The sequence below is a fragment of the Gossypium hirsutum genome, chromosome A13 (assembly GCF_007990345.1).
Source record: "Gossypium hirsutum isolate 1008001.06 chromosome A13, Gossypium_hirsutum_v2.1, whole genome shotgun sequence".
Taxonomy (NCBI): Eukaryota; Viridiplantae; Streptophyta; class Magnoliopsida; order Malvales; family Malvaceae; genus Gossypium; species Gossypium hirsutum.
Window position 1 is genome coordinate 110148531 of NC_053436.1, and position 18610 is coordinate 110167140.

Consider the following 18610-nt stretch of genomic DNA (forward strand, 5'->3'; position numbering starts at 1 on the left):
AATGGCAGAATATGAAGCTTGAAATTGTGTTAAACAACTTTTGCTAATCGATTTTACGTGAAAACGAGTAAAACGACATAATCGGTAAAAATACCTAATGTTCATACGTACATGTTAGAGTGAGAATTTGATGTTTCCATAGAAGGGGAAAATGATCAACATGTCATAAAACATAATAAAATAGGAAGAAGTTTAATTTTCGAACTTTGAGGCAAAAGTGCAAATATGCAAAAGTTTAGGGGTCAAAATAAAAATTTGTAAAAATATGATTTTTAGACCCATATGAATAGTGTGACTAATTATTAGGCTAAATATGATATTATAGATCAAGGAAATCAAGATTTGGGCTTAAATAGGGAAAATACAAGGTTATGGACTAGAACGGTAAATTGCCATTTATAGATCCGAGGTAAGTTCGCGTGATTTAATAAGCCTATTATTCATGATATTATTGATATACATGAAATATAATTTGTTATAATTGTATTGAATTTGATGTTAATAGAAATTTGATGGGATGTAATATTTAAAAAAAATTAGTGATTACCGATAATATAAGATCTTGCATATGTTGCAATAAGGTTATCCCTAAAGGATAATCTTTTGATCTCATTATGAAAAGGAAATGTACGCCTTGTGTGTACAATGTGAAAAGTGGTAGCTTCGGCTACCTGATCAGTGAAAAGTGGTAGCTTCGGCTACTTGATCAGTGAAAAGTAGTAGCTTCGGCTACCTAATCAGTGAAAAGTGGTAGCTTCAGCTACCTGATCAGTGAATAGTGGTAGCTTCGACTATCGAATGTGAAAAGGGATAGCTTCGGCTATCGAATGTAAAAAGGGATAGCTTTGGCTATCGAATGTGAAAAGGTTAGGTATACTTTGTGTATACCACATGAAAAGGTTATGTACACTTTGTGTATACCACATGAAAAGGTTATGTACACTTTGTGTGTACACTTGAAAATGAAAGGTATACTTTGTGTGTACCATATGAAAAAGAAATGTATACTTTGTGTATACCATATGAAAAGGAAGGGTATACTTTGTGTATACCATATGAAAAGGAAATGTATACTTTGTATGTACCACTCAGAAAGAAACGTACACCTTGAGTGTACAATTGGAAAAGAAAAGGTCCATCAGAAATTCAATAATTCAGCGGTAATGACATATATAGTGATATAAAGAAAAATGGTATGATAAACTCATCTATACTTAGTTGATACTAATATGATGCATATGATTGTCCTGTTGGCATGAGTGGTTGTGCTAAGAGATAGCACAGGTACGTACTCGAAACTCATGAGTACATGTTTGACATGTGAAATGAAATGGACTTGTGAAGAGAGTGCAAATGAATGAGTGATATTTATGAGAATAATTTCTATGACAAACTTGTGATAATGATCATTATATTGTACCAAAACAGATTTGAACAGCAGCATTGGTTCGACTTTGAAAATCCACTAAAAAAAGTGGAAATTGAGTTAGAAGTTTAATAAAATATGAAATTAAATCTTAATGAGTCCAGTTTCACATAAAGGAAAATGGTGAAAGCAAAAGAATTCTGTATCATGAGATATTTGAATTATTGTGAGATAGAGTCGGAGTGATTCCAGACTCCCCTGTCTCAACTTTGGAAAATCACTAGAAATTGTACAAAAATAATTATGAGTTAAAATTCATATGACCGAAATCCTTAATGAGTCTAATTTCAGAAGAAAGATATGGGAACATTACCCGACTCTTGTACTATAAGATAATTAAATTTTAGTAAAGAAAGGTCGAATCTGTCAAATAGCAAAACACGGGAGACTTTAAATAATAAACTATACTTATTGGCTAGACCAAAAATTCTGAAAATTTTATGGTGGAAATATATATGAGTCTAGTTTCTGTGAAAATTTACGGGTCTTAATTTGAATTTTCGTAGCTCCAAATATAAATGATTTAGTGACTGTGACTTAAGAAAATAGCTTAACCAGAACATGTGTAAAAATGTACAATCGGGATAGTTTTACTATGGAAAGCATATTAGTAAATTGCTTATTATTTTCATGCGAGCTTACTAAGCGTAAAGCTTACCCCCTCCTTTCCATTTCTTTTAATGCTGTTAGGTTAACTCGGGGTTGGAGAATCGTCGGAGGCAGCATCACACTATCAAGCCAACACCTTGAGAGTATAAACAAATATGCTAGAATTATCAAGTGAATGGCATGTATAGGGACCTAGTTTTATAGCATGTGTTATTATAATTTGGCCAAATATATTGGTCTTTAATGAGCTAATGATTCTGACTTATAAATATAGCTATTCATGTTATGTTTGATATTGGTGATGTGTATATGTTTGTTTGCCATGCATGGTTGGTAATATGCTATGTGTTGTTGTGAGAATACCATGATTGTGTCTTGTTTGTGGATATATAATTACTCAAATATGCCACGTCAACTGCTGTGAAAATGTATAAGTGTATGTAGGTAATTAAGGGTGACAATTGGCTTGGAAAATAGCCTTGAAATTGTCCACACAGATAGATACACGTGCGTGTGTCTAGGACGTGTGAGACACACGGCTTAAGCACACGAGTGCGTGCCTTGGCCGTGTGACTTAAGCCGTGTGACCCTAACTTATTCATGACCAAATGGACAGAGAGCTCCATGGGCACAGGACACAGGCGTGTCCCAAGCTACATGGACGTGTGTGACCACATGGTCCAATTCCACATAGGCGTGTAACTCTCTGAAGCAAGAAAATTTAGTTAAGTTGCCCAAAGATTTTCAAAGTTTTTGGTTTAGTACCGAACCATTCCAATGTATGTTATAGGTTTCGAAGACCTATATAAAGGACGACATGCATGTGTTCGAGATGTTTTAATTTTTGGTGATAATTTTGTGGCCCGGTTTTACTTGTTGTGAATGTTTAAGTCTGGTAACGCCTCGAACCCTGTCCCGGCGTTGGATACGGGTGAGGGGATTACAGAGTGAATATAAATGAGGGGATATCTCTATTTATAGTTGAGCTCCCCAAAACCAACCGTACAGATTGATTTACATCGACGGTCGAGATTAGAGCCTATCTATAATTGAGAGTTTTAAGGGATTTAAAATATATACAATCTTATCCTTTTAGGATTTACACTATTTATCCTAGTAACTTTAGTTTTATTAGAGTGTTTCACTATGTAACACCCCTTACCCGTATCCAACACCGGAATAGGGTACGAGGCATTACCAAAACACATACACTTGTAAACGTATTTAACCGAGTTATAAAATTTCATCAAAATTAAAACTTTCAAAATAATTAACATATTTCTATAACTTTTCACAATATATCTTCAAAATATTATAATCATAATAATTAGGGCCTGCGAGACCCGATACATACTCATGCAATTTAATGCTTCATTTCCATTTCATTCAATTCGCAATTTCTCATGCTCATAATTTAAATCATATCACTAGCAATTTCCATTTAATTCACGTACAATTCAATGACATCAAATTCAAAACTAATACGTATTTACCATTTAACTCAATGTTTATTGATTATACCATTCAATAACACATTTATGAAATTCTCAATTTAGCAATGAAAATATCACTTTAGTTTGAATAACAACATCGTCCTGATATAAATACACTACCACTTATCCATTTACTTTAATTCTTTTGGGCCCATTTGTCACTTACCATCCTTAATCAAATTAGGGAACGGTCACGAAAAATTGAGTACTTCACTTTCACTTTGCCATAGTATAACTATGGTCTTACGTATGATCACTTATCACTTGTCCCTGATCAGATAAGTGTAGCCACCTATCACTTTGTTTCTTGATCAGATAAGTGTAGCCACTTATCACTTTGTTTCTTGATCAGATAAGTGTAGCCACTTATCACTTTGTCTCTTGATCAGATAAGTGTAGCTAAAGCTATCACTTATCACTTTGTCTCTTGATCAGATAAGTATAGCCGAAGCTATCACTTATCACTTTTCACTTGTCACTTGATCAGATAAGTGTAGCCGAAGCTATCACTTATCACTTTGTCACTTGATCAGATAAGTATAGCCGAAGCTATTACTTATCACTTTCCACTTGTCACTTGATCAGATAAGTGTAGCTAAAGCTACCACTTATCACTTTGTCACTTGATCAGAAGTACTCAAATCCGGCGTTCCGCTCAATTTGATCATTTATTCATATATCAGGCTTACCAACATGTGTTAATTCATAAACCATTCATGGTATTATTTCATGCCAAATCATATACTGAATATACCATACACACATACTATGAAACTTTATTTTCACACATGAGCTTAAACCATGATCAATAATGCACAAAAATAAGCATCATTCATATTTCATCGTTTATGAGTTATAATCAAACATATGACCATTTATACACGAATCATTCATATATTTCCCAATTTTCCTCCTCCTCCTCTCCATTCCACATCCTTAATGTGTATAACACACTTAAACAACATTAACCATAATTTCAATATTCACTAACATGTATATTCAAAGCTGTTTATCCGAGTCAGAGTCACTAAATTATTTTTATCCGGAGCTACAGAGCTCCAAATTAAGATCCGTTAATTTTCCCTGAAACTAGACTCACATATCTTCATACCATAAAATTTTCATAATTTTTGGTTCAGACAAATAGTACAGTTTATTCTTTAAAGTTTCCCCTGTTTCGCTGTCTGACAGTTCCGACCACTCTTCACTAAAAATTAATTATCTCATTGTACAGAATTCGGATGATGTTTTAGCTTGTTTCTTCTAAAAATAGACTCATTAAGGATTCTAACCATATAAACTATAACTCATAATCATTTTTGTACAATTTTTAATGATTTTCCAAAGTCAGAACAGGGGAACCCGAATTCATTCTGACCTTGTCTCACAAAATCTATTATATCTCATGATTTACAATTCCATTGCTCACATCATTTCTTTTATAAGAAACTAGACTCAATAAGCTTTAGTTTCATATTTTATTCATCCTCTAATTCAATCTATACAATTTTTGGTGATTTTTCAAAGTTACACTACTGCTGCTGTCCAAAACTGCTTTAGTGTAAAATGTTGATTTCCATTTCGCCCCAAATTTCACAGTTTATACAATTCGGTTCTTTCTCAATTAACCCCTCAATTAATCTAATTTTCTCAATTAGTACTTTACTAGACATTATAAGTTGTTACACAACTATTGAAATTCAGAATTTCCACATATAACTCTATCTTCAAACTCTTTTACTATTAGGTCCCAAACATTCACTTTCTATTCAATTCTTTCAATAAAATCAGCATATGAACAATTTAAAGCTCTAATTTCATGCTAAATCATCATATACTTCCAGCACATATTCATATCAACTTTTAACTTCTTTCATAAAATAAAAAACTAATGGATTTAACAAGTGGGCCTAGTTGTAAAAGTCATAAAAATACAAAAATTTCAAGAGATAGTCAAGAATTGAACTTACTTGTAATAAAAATATGAAGAACCAGCTTGAAGAAGCCCTTCCATGGTGTTTTAGCTGATGAGAATTCAGAAAAATGAAGAGAAATCTAGATAATTCCACTTGGGTCCTAACTTTATTAAGCAAATTTTGCAATTTTCCAATTTTGCCCTTAATTCTCCTTACTTTCTTGCTGATTTCATGCCTCTGCCGTCCAGCCCAAATAGACCTTGGGTCTATTTGCCTTTTAAGCCCTCTTCCTTTTATCATTTAAGCTATTTAATCATTTCCCAAAATTTTTCATTTGTTACAATTTAGTCCTTTTAGTTCAATTAATTATCGGAACTTTAAAATTTCTTAACGAAACTTTAATACTAACTTTTTAACACTCCATAAATATTTATAAAAATATTTATGGCTCAGTTTAAAATCCCCGAGGTCTTGATACCTCATTTCGATTCTAATTATTTTAATATTTATTTCTAGTGCACTATTCACTATTTCAAAAATTTTCCTAACTTCATATTTAACTTATACTTACTAAATTAATAATATTTTCTACCCATTTGTCGAATTTAGTGATCTTGAATCACCGTTCCGACACCTCTGAAAATTCAAGCCATTACATTTTTTTTTTCGTCGGATTTGTGGTCCCGAAACCACTGTTCTGACTAAGCCTAAATCGGGCTATTACACACTAAGCCACCAAGGCTTCAAGTAGATGAATTTCTATATGGGTCTTGCGAATCGGGTTAGTTCCTGTGGGTCAAATGAGCCCCATTTGTTGACTTCTATGGGACGTTTTGTGCGCAATGGTCACAAGCTTTGATATACAGCCCGTGACACTAGTAATTTGTTAACAATGATACATGTACAAATGTGGTAAAATTTATTAACTTAAATCCATCGAATCTGCTATTTTTTAAGTCTAGAAGATCAGTTAACTTGCGATGAGTTGTTGGATGGGATCCAAGAAACAACGTTGAACATCATAAATTTGTGAACCAAATTCCAAACACTTTTCTTGTCTAATTTTTGACACTGATCGTTAAATCAACTTGGACTTAATAATTTTTGACACTGATCGTATAGTCGCTTGGTGCTCATTAGCTAGACTTAAAAAAAATAGTTTAGTGACTAAAATAAAATTTTAAAATAGTTTAGAGACTTAAATGAAAACTTTCGAATAGTTTAATGACCAAAACGTAAATTTACTAATAATTTAATGACATTTAGTGTAGTTTCCCATAATTATATATTATTATTTATTAAAATTTTATAAATAATTATCTTAACATTTAAAAAAATATTTATATTTTAGTATTATATATTACTAAAGATTTAGCTTTTATATGTTATAAATTATATAATATATATAAAACTGAATACATTATATTAGAAACAAAGAAAACGGGTCAGCCCAGATTTTAAACGAGTCTCATTTTTTTTCTTGAGTTTGTTTTTCGAACTTAATATTTTTGTTTAAATATTTTTAAATTTAGGACGTATTTGGGCTTCGATCGGAAGCCTAACCTATGATTAGATCTAGATACATGACACAATCAAACATTTTTAAAGGGTAAACTATATTTATAGTCACCCAATTATTAATAAATTTCTATTTTAATCATCTAATTATTAATAAATTTTTGTTTTGGTCCATGATATTAAAAGATTAATAATTTTAAGTTAAAATAAAATTTTAAAAGTCAATGTAAAACAAATAAGGTTTAACAATAATAATTCACAACTAAATGATAATTCAATTATTTGATTTTAAAATTTTTTATTATTAATGGTTAAATGATTATCGAGGAGATAATATAATTATTTTTAAAATTGATATAATAATAATTTTAACTCTCAAATATTTATATATTATATTAATTTAATATAATAATTGATCCAAAATATTTAAAAAAAACAAATTTAGGCTAGACGAGATAACACTCGAATAAATTACTGAACTTATTTTTTATAACTCATCTTTTAAGACTTATATCTTTATTTAAAATTACGAAAACTTGTGAAATTCCTTACCCGAGTTAAGTCCATGTGCGATCCGACTAGAATTCCGGTAAGGTTAGCTGCCCCGATCGCCGAATCGGCTGTTCCATCCGCCATCATAACCATCAACACTCAGACCCTCTACATTAGCACCATATAAAAATTTTCGCCTTCTTTTAATTTAGCTCCAGTTTTGTTTTTTCGTTGTTGTTACTGTCGAGATGGCGAGAAACGGCGCCATCCCTTTTCTCATGAGGTCGGAGAAGATTGACGGTATCGATATTTCAGCATAGCGCCGGCGGAGGAAGTTCATGAACTCGCCGTCGGTGATACCACGGAGACTTAATGGTGGGGCTACCTCCACGTGCTTTGTGAGATGATGGTGCTTTTTTTCAGTACACGTGGCGAAAACCCAAAGATCCTCATTTTAAATAGCCATAGAAAAGAATGAAAAAAAACTTTCCAGTTCTAGAAAATCACATTTAAAAAAAAAATCATGAACTCAACCCAAAATGTAATGAATCCTTAGTTTTTTTTTCATTTCTTTTTTACTCTTTTTCAAAAGAAAAATGGATTGTTGTTCTTTTTCATCGTCATTAAGCTTAAGTTTAAGCTTAATGTTGAAACCTCGTCCGCCATTAATGACCATTAACTACAATGGTAACTCTCAGTGGAGTAAAAGGAAGAAGAAAATGCATTGTTTGCTTCAAGTCTCTGCAATTTCTTACCAGAACTTCATTCATTTTGCTCTTAATGAAACTAAACGACATACCCTTTTGCTTCCTTCTCCTCTACAGGTAAATGGGTTCTGTGCTTTTTTTTTCTTTCTTTTTTTTTGAACCTTTTAATGAGAATTTATGGGTTATTTTTTTTGGGTTTAGTGTTGTGTTTACTATATATGCTCTTAGCCTTTTCAGTTTGGAGGTTTTTTTTGGGTTTAAATCTATGGGATTTTTAGGTTAGAGTTACTGATGCAGACATACAGTACTATATGGATGAATAATTTGTGTTACTTTTATCTAATTTCCATGTTGAAATGTGTTTTGCTATACATTTTGTGTCTAGTCGATGTTTCGTTGAGGAACATTACTGATATGTATTATGGAGTATACTTTTGGCAATATCTTCACAAATTATTACTCCACTTAATTCATGAAGTAGGATTGATTTTTTGATTTTTCCATAGGGAAAATTTCTTTCATCTCGTTTATTCTGGTTTAGAATTCTTGAGGGATTTTCGATTCCTATGGGAGGAGTCTTCGAAGTGTTGTCTGTCCGGAGGTGGAGGATCCCTCAACACGTTCGGTGTTGTTCCAGGTCGGGTTTTTGTTTCCCGACTCTGTCGAGAGCTCGAATTGATGAAAATGGGCACCATTTCCTTGGTGGCGCATGGTCCGATCCAACTAGACGCTCCTGCTCCATGATCCCTGTCTCCAGCTCAGGCTTTCAACGGAGTTGGGAGACAAAACTCCGGCCTGGGACAATACCAGACGTGTTGAGGGGTCATCCGGCTCTAGGCAGACGTCACTTTGAAGACTTCTCTTGAAAAAGTCAGAAATCACTCCACGCAAGAATGGCCATTTATTGTCACATACATTGGATTAAAATAATGCCTTTAAGAATGGACCATGTGTTTATACTATCTGGTATTTGAGTTAATTTTGCTTGAAAAGAAAAATAGCAGAAACATTTCAGGATCCTGTACTGGTCCTACTGGAGCACAAGGTTCTTGCTGCTCGATACTTGCAATTCGTCATGCCTTTTCATGCCTTTTTATTGATAAGAATGAGCGAGAATTTAGTTTACATGGAGCACTTGATGGCAATAGTTCTTTAGGGTTTTTATTTCAAAGCATGAAGTTTTTGGCTGTTATCATTGGATTAGCCCAAAATCCGAAAATTAAGCTTGCCGAGTTCAATTTTTAGGGGTTTCTCACGGAACCAAAGTGTTAGCTTCAAACTAGACACATAAAGATTTTGAGCTAGTCCAATATTTCTTGCTTCCACTAACTTTGTTGTTTTTTAATGTTGTGATGAGCATTGCTACAATTGACATACTGATACATATATATTCTCGTTTATGTGAATTCTTGATTTAATGTTGATTTTTTCTGCTTTTATTGCAATCTAAATATTTTATGTCACTTCAGGAAAAATATGGTTCTATGATCGCAATGGATGAACAAACAAGGCTTGAAATGTTATCATTCGAAACTCCCAAAATCAGACTACTTAGAAGTATGAGCATTGAAGGTGAAGCTATGCAGGTATTATCTTCTAATTCATTACCTTTAATGTTTCGAGTCATTAAATCAGCATTAAGACACTGCTGGGTTTTACAACTTGAAAAGCAAAAAAAAGAAGGTTTTCTTCTTATACTTTTTGTACTCGTTACAACTTGTTATTATCTCGGATATATTCTTGACATATTTCTCATGATCACTGTAGTAAGTTCTTCATATAACTCATTAGAAGTACACAAGCAGCAATTTGACTCTCATTGTTTATATATTTCTTAATCTCTCGAGTTTTGTAAAAGCCTTAGTCTTTAGTTTTCCAAACATTGGTCTTGTCGTGCTGTATTTTATTGCATTCTTGATCTGTGGAGTCTTTAGAAATGTGAAAGTTCAATTTTTTTAACAAAGAGCAATTAAAAACAAGATTTATGCTCTGAAGATACGATGTAATACATTATTTCAGAGACCATATTAGTGTATGGAATTTGTCCCAAAAGCTGATCGAGGTCTTATGTAGAAACGAAGAATAAGAAACCAGTTCTATGACAAGTAATGCAGGGTTGAGATCTTTTGTTTGACCATAGATGCTCTCTCTATGGCTGTTGAGATCTTTTGTATGACCAAGATAGTTCTAGAGATTATTTCTCTAGTAGAATCCTTGGTTCCTTTTTTTTTTTTCTGTAGATTTTTTGGTACATAATCTATACTATTCTTTAAGTGTTTGACTAAGCTGATGTTACTTATCAATCAGGCCTTAACTCAGTTAGGAAATTACCAAAAACCCATTCCTTTTACAAAGTAAGAAATTACTATGAGGGTTTTTTTTTTTTTTTGTCTTTTTATATTTTTATATGAAAGCTAAAAAAATTATACATATGACAGGATTTGTGCCTGAGACATCATAGCTCTCAATATCTCAACTTTACTATTTCATCTAAAGTCTCATTTGTTTTTAAATAAATTTTTTATAAATATATTTCTTACATAAATTTTTTCACCCACATCGCGGGTTTGTCATAATCTAGTATGGTTTATGTTTTTGTTAATGCTAACTTTGTTCCATCTTTATCTTGGCAGGTATTAGATTTTGCTGCCTTTCCGAAACCAGAATTTGATCTACCCATATTTTGTGGCAACTTCTTCACTACTGCTAACATGAACATAGTCGTGTTGTAAGTTTTGTTTATTTTCTTTCATTATTTGTAGAACATGAGTGGCAAGATCAGGGGCATAGACAAGGGGGGTAGGCAGTGGCCTTGGCCCCCTCCTACAAATGGTAAATTGGTCATTTAGACCCTCCAAAATATATGAAATTACAAATTAGTATAATGCTAAAATTGCTCTTTGCCCCCCTCCCCAAATTTATGATTCATGTCTAGCCCCCTAAAGCGATATTCTGGCTTCGCCCCCAGTGAGTCTATATTTTTCAAATGCTCAGTACTTTAGTAATTCTCGTGTAGCAGATATATCCACCCAGCCCTAGCATAGTGGAACGTGTTTTTTTGTTATGTTGCCCAAGGTGGATAACGAAAAGAAACAAGAAATCCAGTTTCAGTTTCTATTAGGTTCTCCACATCACTTGACATTCTAATGGTACACATAGCACATCAAAAAGTGCAAAGTCAATTTGAATAGAGCATGAACTTAAATTCTTCAATTTGTTAAAATTTGGATTTATCAGATATACTATGTCGGTCCTAATTAGGCGCATTGAAGGGACGTGATGGAAGTAGAACCATTTGATAGGCATTGCAAGATGTTGCGGCTGCAAGTAAAACCACCAGTGTCTGGCTTTGATTACTTGTTTAGAATTTCCGATACTTCTCCGTTTCCTTTGTCTGAAATGAGAAAGGAAAGGCAAGAATCGAGATAACAAGCCAGATTGCTAGACCATCTTTATGATCTAACATTCATGTTGATCACATGAGTGTAGGTTTCCTGTTTGTTTGTGCATTAGTATTAATTATACTTGAAATGTTTGACAAATAATTCACAAAGACCTTAGAATTTTCATTCTTGGATTGTGTGTGGCTCTTATGAATCATGACTTTGGAACTTACCCTATGTTAATCACTTATAGGGACCTAAATCCTTTGCACGATGTCACTAGTCGAAGAGACTACAAGGAAAAGTACTATGACCACTTATTGCCTCTAGGTCTGAAGTATACCGAGGTAAATGAGATGCTTGGAACTGGCATGTTATGGTAAACCCAGATATTGATAATTGTTTATATCAGTTTTATCGATTCTCTAAAATATGTATCAGTGATGACTGAACACAGATTTTATGCAGCTTTTACCTTGGGGAGGAAAGCTTACGAGTGAATCTATAAAGTTCTTCTCACCGATAGTGATATGGACCAAGTTTAGTTCGAGCAATTCTAAACACGAAGTTCTATATTCCGCATTCATGGAATACTACAAGGTACGGTTATTCTTCTGAGAAATGCAGTCATTGCCTGATGATATAAATTACAAATGATAATTGGCATTATCGATACATTATCTTTTGGAAACTGTGCTTAGTTTTCTTACTTCTTGATGCTCTATTAGGCATGGCTGGAGCTAATGGAGCAAGCAGTGGAGGACACTGATCCATCTCAAATTACGTGCAATCTCGAAGCCCAGCATAGATATCTAACATGGAGAGCTGAAAAGGTTATTATTCCAGATTTTTGCTTTCTCTTACAGTCTCATCTTTATGAACCTATCATCTCTGTTAGCTTTGGATAGGATCTTCACAGTTGATTTTTGCATGACATAGAAAATATTACATTAATTAAGATAAAATTATTGATTGTTGTTGCAATCGAGTTTTTTAAGTCTGAGAACTGAAAGAGAGCAGATAAAATTGTCTGACTCTTTCCAAGGGGTGTGTAATCGACCCGAGCTGAGCCCGAATATTGGCAAGCTCGAGCTGGACTCAAAATTCAGAATTTGATACTCTGCTCGAGCTTGATCAAACATTCAAACTCGAGATATAATCGAACTTCTCGATCTTGTTTACTAATTTTTGTATTTAAGTTAGAAGTCAATTAAGCTCATACGTTTTCAAGCTTGAGCTCGATAATTAAGCTTAAGGTTAATACTGTTAAGATTAAGGGTAATAGTGTATTTTAATGATATAAAAATATTTTAAAAAAATATAAAAAATGAAAATACGATAAGGCTTGCTAGCTGTTTGAGCCGAGTATTATTATGCTTGAATTCGGCTTGATCAATAGCTTGGCTTGGTCAAGCTTGAGCTTGGCTTGATAATTACCGAATTATGTTTTAGTTTTTTTTTCAAGTCAAACTTGTGTAGTTTGCGTATGCCGGTGTCTCATTCACAACGTTACTCATTCCCATTATAATATGTTAATACATAACTAAATACTTGTCACTTGCGCTTCTTGGATTGACTCAACACTCTTTGTTACATTTAACTTCTCCGATCTTAACATATTTATCTTAGAATCATATCCATAACGGCAAGTTTGTTTGGCCGAGCAATCCTAGGTCCAAATTTCAGGCTTAGCCTTTCAAATATAGCTACTGTTGAATCGTGTCTATTGGTAAAGTCCAAACCGGGCTCGGAATCAACCCCAAAAAATATAATATTAGAGTCTTCTGCATTCCTTTACAGGAAATCATAAAAGTTTGCAGGCATTAACGTTTCTTATTTTCTCAACTTTTTTGGTTCATATGAAAGCAGGATCCTGGCCACGGAGTTTTAAAACGGTTGATTGGGGAGAAGCTCGCCAAGGTATATTCATGAATCACTTAGCTTTAATGATTTTTGGTCAACGTGACCAGTTCTTTACCTAACTAATGAATCAATGCAAAATCCGTAGGATCTGTTGAGAAATTTCCTTTTTAGTGGGATTGATGAACTAGGAAGCAAAACGTTCCTGGACTACTTCCCCGAATACAGCATCGAGGATGGGACTATAAACGAGAAACGAAGCATCATCGGTAAGGGTTTCGAAAACCGGCCTTGGGATAAAAACGGAGAGTTTATTGGTAATGACTTGAGAAACTAACTTTTTGTGGATTCTTGTAATCCTGCTTCTTAACCCTGATTTTTCACTGTCTGTGTACCGAATAATAATCCATATATACACCTCCCAAATGTAAGGAATTGTTGTATGTTATAGCTAGATTTTGTGTACATTTAATTGTTCTTCTTAGTGATTTTCTTGCTTTTAAAATTCCAACATTAATTCTTAAAAAAAAAAAAATTAGCCTGAAAAATTGAAGGAAGTTTCCCCCGTAGAAATTGGCTTTCGAATGTGTACATGGTTGGCTTTCGATTTTGCTTGAACAATAATTACATAATGGGTAAATTTCACTAGTAGTTATTTAACTATTAGTAATTTTTTTATTAAAATTACAAAATGATCATCCAATTATTAGTAGATTTTTCTTTTGGTTATCTAATTTTGAAAAGTTAAAAAATATCATTTAATTATTTAATTGTCTTTTTTTGTCAATTAGGTGTTTTTATTTTTTACCTTAGCTAACTGGAAAGATAAAATTGAATAGTTAGTGATTATTTTGTAACTTTTTATAGTTAGGTGATAAAAAAATTAATAATTGAGTGATTATTTTATAATTTTTTATAATTGGATGACTTAGTATTAATGTAATTTTTTTTAAATAATAAAAATATTTTGTCTTGGATTTTAGTTTACCCGTTGATTGCAATTTATTTTATATTCGATTTTATGTCATTGGTTAAATAGAATAAATTATTGAATTTTTATTTAATTGAATAAATTATATTTGATTATTTTATACGATTTTATGTGAATAAGTTATCGATTTTCGATTTTAATTAAATAAATTATGTTTGATTAGTTTATTCGATTTTATGTAAATAAGTTATCAATTTTTTATTTAATTGAATAAATTATCAATTTTATATTTGATTAATTGATTGAATTTAGTTTGATGTTACTGATTAAGAATCTTTTACATACAAATAAATGATCGATTTATCATATTTAGGTTATTTAATCTATATTATTTTGCCAATTATATTTATTTTCTATTGCCAACTCAAAGTCTTAAATTAATTATATTTTAATTTCTTCCCCGACTAATACAAGGAAAGCAAAATCAAAATTACTCAGTAATAAAAAATAAGATAAATTATATCTGTTGCAAAATTATTAGTAAAAGTTACAAAATAATCTTTAAATTATACAAAAATTTTCATTTAAGTTATTAAATTATTTAAATTGCTGTTGTATGACTTTCTCTATTCACATTCCTTATATCAATCGAAATCTCTCATTCCTCTTACTTTTTATATTTCAATTCTTTTTTTTTTCAATGAAACAATTTTAAACATCACGAACCCATGAATCAAAATTTAAATAACTTTTTCTCTAATCTTCGGCACTGACCCCAGATTGATTCGAAATCTAAAGTATATTTTTCTACTTATAGATGGGTACTGATCACTTATTGATCGTCGAATTCTCTCTTGAAGCTTGCTAATTAGATTTAATAAATAAAATAAAATTTTTTGAATAGTTCAGTGACTTAAATAAAAACTTTCAGAGTTTAGTGACTATTTTGTAACTTCTTTGAAGTTGAACGACTAAAATGTAAATTTACTTTTCCTATATATTATTTAATATAATTAAATTTATATAAAAAATGCAAAGCGGGCAAAACATTTTAATTTTGTTAAAAAAAAAAAACACTCCGGACCTACTCTCACCACGGCTCTGTCGCAGCTCACTCTGTCTTCTAGTTTCCGACGGAGCAGGAAATTTGAATAAGGTAATTTTCAAAACCCTAAACCCTAAAAAGGTTCGATGTCCACTTACAGTCATGATAGAGAGATTTTAAGTTATTTGCTATCTGTCTATCTTCATCACTATGCTATATTTTGATTTCCTGTTTTCGATCCTACTGCTCGTTACTATTTGTCTCATCAATTTAATTTAAGGGTATAGGTTTTGCGGAAATGGCGGGCTGTTGTAGCCTCTATAATGATTATTTTCCGTTATTTGCGGCCACGATCTGCTGCTATTGATGTGAAATTTATTCACACCGCTAGTGAGGTCTTTAGCATGGAACTGATGTAGTTAAATTTTGACTGTTTGGTGTCTGTTTGGTTGCTGAGAAAATTTAAGAAATGGAAATGAATATCGAATGAAAGGGGGCATGGGATATTGCTGATTTTGTTTTAGTTCCAATAATGGTGAAAATTTGAGTAGTTCTGAATTCTGATATGAATTTATAATTTATGGGGAAAGTTCTCTCACATAGGTCTTGGTTTTGCAGGAGAAGATGAAAGTCAAGTTGCTACGTATCCTTGTCTTCAATGCAAAGTGTTTCAAGCAAAATTGTTTTTGTTAATCTTTTATGAGTAAATGGTTTATTCCATGTCTTGGATTTTGTGTATGTGTCCAACATGTGCTTATTCAGTCCTTTTTGCAAGTATTTCATGTATTTGGCGGGTATTTGAAAAGTCATATTTCCATACTTATGTTTAGAAATATCGGACATGAGAACTTAAAGAAAAATGAAGAGTCGGAAGAAGATTTATTTCACAATAATAGCCCCTTTTGTGGTTTCTGTTATTCTTGAGTATATATCTTTGATTTATGGCAAAAAGCATTTTTTCTTGTTTTTCCTCAACCTTTTAAATTCTTGAGTATATCATATGTATGTTAAATGTTACTAAGCTATGTTACTTGGACACGGGTATAAGTTTCGGATACTTGTATGTTTCTGACATGGCTATGCGCTCTTTGTTTTCTATGTTTTTCCATGTATTTGCAAAGCCATGTCCTCTCACCATGTCCATATATGTGTCCAACATGACTATTTCAAGCAAAATGAAGTGTTGGACTTGTTTTTGGTCAAAATGACAGTTTTTTTTACTAGAAGAAGCAGTTTTCTCTTGACCTATTTCTCTCCCTATATCTTTTGGCTATAAACAGAGTAAGCACTCTTTACCACTTGCGTCCCAATGTAGCTACTAAAAAAAATTATGCTTTTTTGTTGAATTACCCTTGTTTTTTTAATGATGAGGAAACTCTAATTATATTTTCTTTTGATGACAGATGGCATGCTGTTGCTTCATGGACATGGGATGCCCAAGATGAAACATGTGGAATTTGTAGGATGGCCTTTGATGGTTGTTGTTCTGACTGTAAACTCCCTGGGGATGATTGCCCATTGAGTAAGTCTTTACTTTGACTGATCGTATTGTCTTTTATTGTTGAGTCGTTATTAAAAAGAGTTTCTATGAAATTTTGTGCCCTTAAATAGTTCTTACCTTTTGGTTTCATGAACATTATGTTATTCAAATTCAGGTATGTGTCGACACAGGTAAGGCCGATTTTTCTACATTTTTCTATGTATTTGGAAGGCTCTCGGAGGTTGTATCCCTATATCCATGTGCTAGACACTGTTACTTCAAGAAAAAAAAAGAGCTGGAGCACCATAGCGTGAATGTGTCTCCTTTTTTAAAATATTTTCATTTTTCTACTAGGACAATTGTCAGGACAATGCTACTAAAATTTGCTAAATGGCATTCATGTGCAAAGAAAAATCTTTTTGAAATCCCATTAATATATGGTCTAAGATTCTATTTGGAATTGCTTTTCTATGATGATTTCATTGATATATACTTTTTAGGAATTACTTCTACTTTTATGAGATTGTAGCACTTTGTTCATGCAAGAGTTATGTTGTTCCATTCTTCTTCTTGCTTGATGTACTTGTGTCCGATATATTTGACACATATTCAGATATAGGTATAAGGATATAATCCAACAAATATATGGAAAACTTAGAAAAAATCAAACAGATTGCTGTTGGACACAGATCTATCATGAGATTCACATCCGAGTCCGAGTAACTTAGATTCAAAGAAAGATACAAATTTGGTATTTTGACATGAACTAATAGTAGGCATGGTTTGCTTATATAATCATATGACAGAACGAGTATATTCACAAATACAATGCATATTCATCTCCTATTTTGCTTTGACTCTTTACTTCTTATTTTTGAAGCATTCATATACTTGGACAGAGGTACGGGGATATGACCCTCACACCTGAGTCCAAATAACCTCGATTGTTTTCATTTTTGTCTCATTGCTTTCTTACTTATTATACATGTAAATGTTTGGAGTTCATCATCTTCTTAGTACTTAACGATGTTTATCGGTTGTTGTGTTGCAGTTTGGGGTGCATGCAACCATGCTTTCCATCTTCATTGCATCCTGAAATGGGTTAATTCACAGACTTCTCAAGCACATTGTCCGATGTGCCGTCGTGAATGGAAGTTCAAGGGATGATTCATCCAATAAATATTTTAACCATTGATGCCTTATGTTGCTTATCTGTTAAAAAAACACACTTTTTATCTCTTCTCATTTTGATCTACCTATATTCATAGATTCACCAAATATGAGTTTTGTTTCTGTTTTGTGCTTACATGGTTCATGTAAAATGGGCCAACAGTTATGGCCATCAACCTTTAATTCGTCAAACACCCTCCCTTTTAGCAAGGTTAAAAGGGATTTCACAGCCGGAGTGGTGGTGGAACCGATCAAACTATCGATTTGCTGGTCTGACCGGTTCAAGTAAATAAAATATTTTTGGTTCAATCACGTGGTTCAAGTACTCCATATCAGTTGTTGTTCAATCGGTTTAATGACTCTTTGATCTTGTATTTCGGTTAGTTTCTTGAGTCAATCTGTTTAATGGTTTTTTTTGGGCCGGTACTTAAGCAAGAACTTGATCCAAACATCATTGTCCTTTGGAGAAATGGGTGTTAGTCAAGACCCAAGAAATGAAATTTTGGGTTTTGGGTTGTATCAATAAATGATTTTATTTAACAGTATTTATTTATATTTAATGAGATTTGAACCTAAATAG

At 32.6% G+C, this 18610-nt stretch overlaps 2 protein-coding genes across 2 annotated transcripts; both read left to right on the plus strand.

Annotated features, from left to right (window-relative positions):
* Window positions 1-7467: 7467 nt before the first annotated feature.
* LOC107939449 (phytochromobilin:ferredoxin oxidoreductase, chloroplastic) lies at window positions 7468-13869 on the plus strand. Its single transcript, XM_016872780.2, has 8 exons — window positions 7468-8278; window positions 9631-9747; window positions 10795-10889; window positions 11798-11891; window positions 12013-12144; window positions 12273-12377; window positions 13414-13464; window positions 13553-13869. Exons 1-8 carry the CDS (start codon window positions 8051-8053, stop codon window positions 13739-13741), a joined length of 1011 nt encoding a protein of 336 aa, XP_016728269.1. The 5' UTR covers window positions 7468-8050; the 3' UTR covers window positions 13742-13869.
* A 1834-nt stretch (window positions 13870-15703) lies between these two features.
* LOC107939448 (anaphase-promoting complex subunit 11) lies at window positions 15704-18339 on the plus strand. Its single transcript, XM_041084846.1, has 4 exons — window positions 15704-15775; window positions 15971-16023; window positions 16784-16902; window positions 17912-18339. The coding sequence occupies exons 1-4, from the start codon at window positions 15704-15706 to the stop codon at window positions 18025-18027; spliced, it is 360 nt and encodes a 119-aa protein (XP_040940780.1). The 3' UTR covers window positions 18028-18339.
* Window positions 18340-18610: the final 271 nt, after the last annotated feature.

Coding starts and splice junctions, on each gene's coding strand:
- LOC107939449 (XM_016872780.2), top strand. CDS start 8,051: ATGGATTGTTGTTCTTTTTCATCGTCATTAAGCTTAAGTTTAAGCTTA. Junction 11,892..12,012: donor TAGGTCTGAAGTATACCGAG/GTAAATGAGATG, acceptor GATTTTATGCAG/CTTTTACCTTGGGGAGGAAA. Junction 12,378..13,413: donor TAACATGGAGAGCTGAAAAG/GTTATTATTCCA, acceptor ATATGAAAGCAG/GATCCTGGCCACGGAGTTTT.
- LOC107939448 (XM_041084846.1), top strand. CDS start 15,704: ATGATTATTTTCCGTTATTTGCGGCCACGATCTGCTGCTATTGATGTG. Junction 16,024..16,783: donor GATGAAAGTCAAGTTGCTAC/GTATCCTTGTCT, acceptor TTTTGATGACAG/ATGGCATGCTGTTGCTTCAT. Junction 16,903..17,911: donor TGGGGATGATTGCCCATTGA/GTAAGTCTTTAC, acceptor GTTGTGTTGCAG/TTTGGGGTGCATGCAACCAT.